General features: G+C 47.0%; 1 protein-coding gene across 1 annotated transcript in view; it reads left to right on the top strand.

Annotated features, from left to right (window-relative positions):
- Positions 1-957: 957 nt before the first annotated feature.
- PAPPA (pappalysin 1) overlaps positions 958-6,000 on the top strand; it is a 174,741-nt gene continuing 169,698 nt past the window's right edge. Inside the window, exon 1 of the mRNA XM_010203345.2 lies at positions 958-1,351. Coding sequence (XP_010201647.2) covers positions 958-1,351 — 394 coding nt within the window. The remainder of the gene's footprint in view (positions 1,352-6,000) is intronic.

Below are 6,000 nucleotides of genomic sequence, written 5' to 3'. Positions count from 1 at the left end.
AGGAATGTGTGTTTTGGACTGGGCTAAGAAAGAAAGCTGGGGAGATTGCAAAAAGGGGGGTGCAGGATTTTTGTCACATTGATCCATTCATCTTGATTGTCTTCTTTAAAAAATAAATAAGAAGGGGGAAAGTGATAGGGGGAAAGAGAAAGAGAGGAAAAGAAGGGGGGAAAAAGAAAACAGCAAAAGTGTTTGAACCTCTGGAGCTATCTGCTCCTTCAAGCTGATTGATTAGTCATGATCCCTGCAGTTTTAATGGGAATCATTCAATTGGGAAGGTGGAGCACCCTAGAGTAGATTAGCATATTCTTGTTTACTCATCTTCTGAGGGGCTTTTTCTCTTTTCTTTCATTTTGTGGAGAAGAAGGGAGGGGGGGAGGTTGGGGGGAAGGAGGGGGTTGTGGCTTATGTTATAAAGGAGGCCAAAAAAATAAATAGATTAGAGCATCTTTTGGGGGGAGGGAAATCAGTGGGTCTGAGTCTTGGAGAAAGCTGGGGGGGTGTTTTGGTTTTGTGTTTGGGTTTGTGTGTGTGTGAGAGGTGGGGGGGGTGCTTTGGGGTTTTTTTTTTTTTTGCCTTTTTTTTTTTTTTTAAGAAGAAAAAAATAAAGGGAAGAAAATCCAGCAGAGAAAAGAAGAGAGAGAGGAATTCCAGCTGTGGAGGAATAGAGGAGAAGAAGACAGATAGAGAAGGAAGAACAGAGAAATCCATTTCAACCAAGAAGGAGTTTTTGATTTATTTTGTTTTCATTTGTTTTAAGGAAAAAAAAATAATAAATCTATAAGCAGGAAAAAGAAAGAAAAAGAAAAAAAAAAGAAAAGAAAAAGCAACTGAGAAGGGTTATAAAAAGAGCAAATACCAAGAAGGGTGAACAAGAGAAGAAAGTCAAGGCAAGGAGGAGCCCAAAGCTGGCAGATCGGGAGGATTTGCAGGGGAGAAGGGGGGGGAAGATTGGAAATGCAGCTCTGGAGTTTGCTGCTGCCTCTCGCGCTTCTCCGCACAGCCCTCGCCAGCGGCCCCGACTGTGGGATGGACGAGCGCTCCCGCAGGGCACGCAGGGCCGCCCGGCAGAGCCGCCCGCTGCTCCGCGCCGCCCCGGGCACCTGCGCCACCCGCCTGGCCCGCGGCAGGCGCTCGGCCGGGCCGGAGCCGGGGCACGGCCCCCGCGGGAGGCACCCGCGGGCGGCGAGGGACGGCGGGGAGCCCCTCACCCCGAGCAGGGCGCTCTACTTCAGCGGACACGGGGATCAGCTGCGGCTGAAGGCAGACATCGAGCTGCCCCGCGACGCCTTCACTTTGCAAGTGTGGCTGAAAGCGGAGGGAGGACAGAGATCGCCGGCTGTCATTGCAGGTAGGTAGCTCGGCGTGCCTCCGGCTGCAGCATCCCTTTCACGTTGCGGGCGCCGGCGGAGCGGCCAGCTGTAGGCGTGCGTGTGTATAGAGTGTGTGTGTGTGTACGCCGAGACGTGCGTGTGCGCCTTGCAACACGCATAAAGACGTGAGTGCATGTGTAAACACGCTCGCGTGCGTTTGTTGTAGATACACTTGGCGAAATCCCGGAGCTTGGCAAACTGTCTGAAACTATATGCTCGCAGAAAAAAAAAGTTATGTAAACTTTTGCGTAGGGAAATGGCAGCATCCTGGGGAGCTGCTTTATTTCTGTGTGTACGGTTTGAGATGCAGATAGGAGACAGAGCTCTTGCGGTGGGGTTTTATCTCGTTTTCAGGTCGGAAAACTGTTAATAGAGCATTTGAAAGTAGCTTGTATGTATGTATGAAAGGAAATGTATGTGTCTAGTGTGTGGCTGCAAAGAAACGCACATCTGAGGTCCCTGTACGATTTCCTCAGTTTTATGAGCTTTTTAGTGTAGTTCACTGTTACCTTTTCAGATGCAATGTTAGCATGTGGTTTCCAAAAAGCTATAAAGGAACTTTTGGCTATTGTGAAACCTCAAATGAATCAAATGAGTTTATGAAGTTCCCAACCCCTCGCCACTCAGCGAGGGCTGGGACTAGCACTGCAGCTAGAGGATGTGTGGAGTATTTTTGTCTCCCCTTAGAAATGGCAAGTGTAACACCAATGATTGTAAGGTCGAATAGCCCTATAAAATCATTTAGTACTCAAAGCAGCTACCAGTCTAAGCTGTCTGAGCTGAACAAGAATGAGGAATATTGCACTTTTCTTATTTAAATTTTATGAGCCCAGCATGAATTTGGGTCCTTTTCCTCACGTTTGCTCCCTCTCCCCCTCCCTGCCGCCACCTCCCGCCCTCTCCCCACTTTAGTGATAAAGTGCAGCGAAGTTGTCATGAAATCGGATACTTTTTGGAGGGCTACAAACCCTTATAAATGTCGCCACATCCATCTTTACTCTGAAGGAAGTGACAGAAAATGGAAATGCCCTTAAAAGAAAACAAGTCAGAAAGAGAAACGGGTATGGTGTGGGGGGGGGAGAGGAAGATATGTTTTACAGTTCTTTTGGCAAGGAGATTCCCTGAAAGTACAAAGTTTCCATGTCCTAGGATGCCTTAAAGAGACAGGGAGGATTTCCCCTTTCCCTTTAACTGGAGTCACTTCCTATCAGAAGGCAGCAGATGCTCGTGCTGGTGGCACGGCGGCTGCTCCTCACCAGCCCAGCTCGCCTCTCCCCTGCCACCCTGCCATTGTCTCCATCTCCGCTGCCCCAGCCCTGACCTGCGCCACTGTTGTCTCCCAAGAAAAGTTGCTGCGTCCGAAAGAAAACAAAAACTAAGATGAACTCAGTAGTGCGTTTCCTTAACTTTCCCCGCTCCCAGCTGCTCTGCTGGTTTGTGAGGAAGGGCATGTGGAGTGTGTGTGTGGCTGCTGGGGTGGGCAAAAGGTGCTGGGCACGGGCTGGTCCCTTTTTGCCTGGACTAGGACAGGCAGATGAGTAATTTCTTGAAAGAAATAGATTATAACTTACTTTATTTCCCTTGACTTTCTCATACTCAACTCTTCATGTTCCCAGTCTTAACTTAAACCCCAGGGCTCAAAGTGCTTCTCTTTCAAGTTAGGAAAGGCAGAATTTGGGTTTACATGAATCTCATCAGTGCCAAAACACGGTCAGTGTATTTTTTAATGCGTTTAATCTGACACCAAAGACCTCATGTCTGTCTTTGGTGCAAGTACCTCTAATTCATACAATAGGGAACCTAGACAAACACACACAAAGATCATGAGTAGTAAAATCCTTTAATTGCATGGAGGAGGTTAGATTGTTGCCTGTATAAAACACTTGACCCATTTTATGCATGGAAATAACGTTCCACTGTGAAAAAATGAAAAGAAATGCCCCAGTTTAGCACCGTGGAGTTTGCAGCTCAGCTGGGGCACACTTTGTGATTTCTATTTTATTTTTAAGCTCCCCTTCCCCCCCCCCCCCCCCATGCACTCTTGAAGAGGAGCCAGGTTTGGCTCTGTGTGTAAACACCTGGAAGAGGTCCAAGAGGAACTCACTCGGAGTATCCTCCACACACCACAGCCTCCCAGACCTGCAGCAAGCTTAGGGAGAGATTACGCTTCCCTCAATGAGGAAATCAAGGGTTCTAGCTGCCAAAACTCTTGGCTTTCTCATTTTCACTGTTTTGGGATATAACAGGATCAGGGAGCCCTGGTCTGATGTTGAAGTTGCATCTGTAGGACCCCACTGAAATCAAGAGCCGTTTTGGGGAGTGTGGTGGATAGGGATTGGGTCAAATTTGCTGATAGTGAGTTTCTTGCCAACTTCCATCCCAGTTGCAAAGTGGAAACTATGTGATTGTACAGATCTGCGCGAGACAGCAGGATTGACTGGAAGACACCTCTTTTTCTGAGTCTTCCTTGTATCTTTATCTGCTTTCTGTCCCCTGCCTGTGTTGGCCGCTCCCCTTCCATCCCTCTTTGCTGGCATATGCATAGTCGCTGCAAGTTATTTGGGAGCTACACGTGTACCTATAGGGGAAGCCTGTTGTGTCCTGTTAAAAATCTCATGTAGGACCTGACTTGTTATCAGCTCCTCTGCCTGAGCCCTGATATAACGGAGCTCTTCTGCTAATCCAGGCTACAGGAGTTTCTGTTTCTGTCTGGAGCCAAGTCTCCTTACGTCACCCTCTGCTGCAGTATTCAATTTGTTTTCATAAATGGCTAATTTTACAGCGCTGTTAAGTGGGTTCGTCATTGTGCCGGGCCATGCCCTGTCTCTGATGATAGGCAGTCCTGGTGCCAGGCTCTGCCAATTTTCACGCTGGTTGGCAGCAGTGTTATTACTGCCCTGTTTGACTTCACTGATATCTGTTCTGGCATTTGTCAGGGAAAGCTGTTGGGAAACTAGAAGTCTGACCCATTGATCTGTGTTACGCAAAAGCTCAGAAGCGTTTTTCAGAGCTGGGCTGTGCTCCGTTTGTGCGGCTCCTGTGGTGCAGCTCTCCAGCGGAGACAGGCTCGTGCGTACTTGCCTCCCTCCCCAGGCCACATAGTTCTTGGACAAACACTCCTTGGATGTGCGTACCTACCACACAGCACAGTACATCCCTCTCACAAACACACACATGTGCACATGGTATTAATCATGCGAGTTTGTGCGCTTTCCCCTGCGGAGTCTTTGAATGCATCTCTAGTTGTGAAGGAAGGAGTTAAGATCCAGACTGTGGTCAAGTTAGGTAATGCACATGCCATGCAAAATAAGACGCTTCAAAGCACTGTTGACCTTGCTTCTGTTGTAATCAAAGATATTTCAGTTCTACTGTGGAAATGCAACTCCATCCTAAGAAGCAGGATCCTCCCGAGTCCCCGTCAGTGTGTTTTCTGGTTTATGGCTCAGGAGCAGGATAGCTCATGTTTTGATACGAATGAGATGTTGACTCTTTTCTGGCTGAGAGCTGAGAAGGAGCAGGATGAATGATTGGCAGTGGGAGCTGGAGTAAGAAGGCGTGCCTGCTCTGAAGAGTGAAAGTTACTCGTGTTTTGGTTTGGGTTTTTTTTTCCCCTTCTCAGTTTCATTCTCCTCTGCCTCTCTCTATTCCTCTGCCTGCCAACAGAGAGCATGATCCCAGCTTAATAAAGCTTCATATGTAAGGGAGTGCCTATGTTTTCCAACTTCAGTCCTTGATGAACGTAAAACTGCATCAGAATCCAAAGGGAAAGAAGTGCCAAAATCAGCACAGTGAAGCTCACTTAAAGCCACAGCTCTTGCATGTAGAGACTGAGAAACATCTGTGTTGGGATCCAATAATTGGCCAATTATAAAGATATGTAATTGGCACTGTGTAGGTCTGTTGCCTCCACAGGGTTTAAGAATATATATTTACTTTTGGGGGTTAATTTGGTTCCCTTCTGAAATTCTGGAATCTGATACTGATTTAATACACTTCAGGTAGAAGCAGTGAGCTGGGTCCTGTCCCCAGAGCTGATGCTTGTAGTGGGTATGTTGGAACTTGAGAATGTTTTCAGTATAGAGTTTACTTTGAGTTTCATTGGCATTAAAATAATAAGTAGACAACTAATGCAGCATTTTCTCATCTTCAACGGTCTGTTCTCTTCTAATTGCATGAATCTTCCTGTTTTGATCTGTCATAAAGTACTAGAATGAGAGACCATAGAAGAGGTCAAACATACAGCTAATGGGCTGATGTGTGCCAGGTCCCAGGGCGATGGCTGTGATGGGTGGAGGGGAGTAAGGGCTGGACCAAAGTGGCAGCATCTTGAACACCTGCCAGGATGCTCCTTCAGGATGAGAAGCCTCCAGTACACTATTGCTGAAGTCTACAGGTAGCTGTGTGATTTTGACTTCCCTGTAGATGGGTTCAAATGGTTCGCCACTTGATGCCTATAGATCTGGATAAGATTTGACTAATAGACCACTCAAAAATTATGGCATAGCTTGTCATTTACAAAATACTTGCATTTGAGCAGCTCGTTTCCTTCAGCCTGCAGAAACTGGGACAAGAGTCAGAAACTGGAAAGGAAAGATATTTTTTCCTTCTGTAAGATTTGTTCTTTTGA

Source organism: Colius striatus, chromosome 19 (genome assembly GCF_028858725.1).
Source record: "Colius striatus isolate bColStr4 chromosome 19, bColStr4.1.hap1, whole genome shotgun sequence".
Lineage (NCBI taxonomy): Eukaryota > Metazoa > Chordata > Aves > Coliiformes > Coliidae > Colius > Colius striatus.
This window is presented reverse-complemented; position numbering and strand designations above follow the sequence as displayed.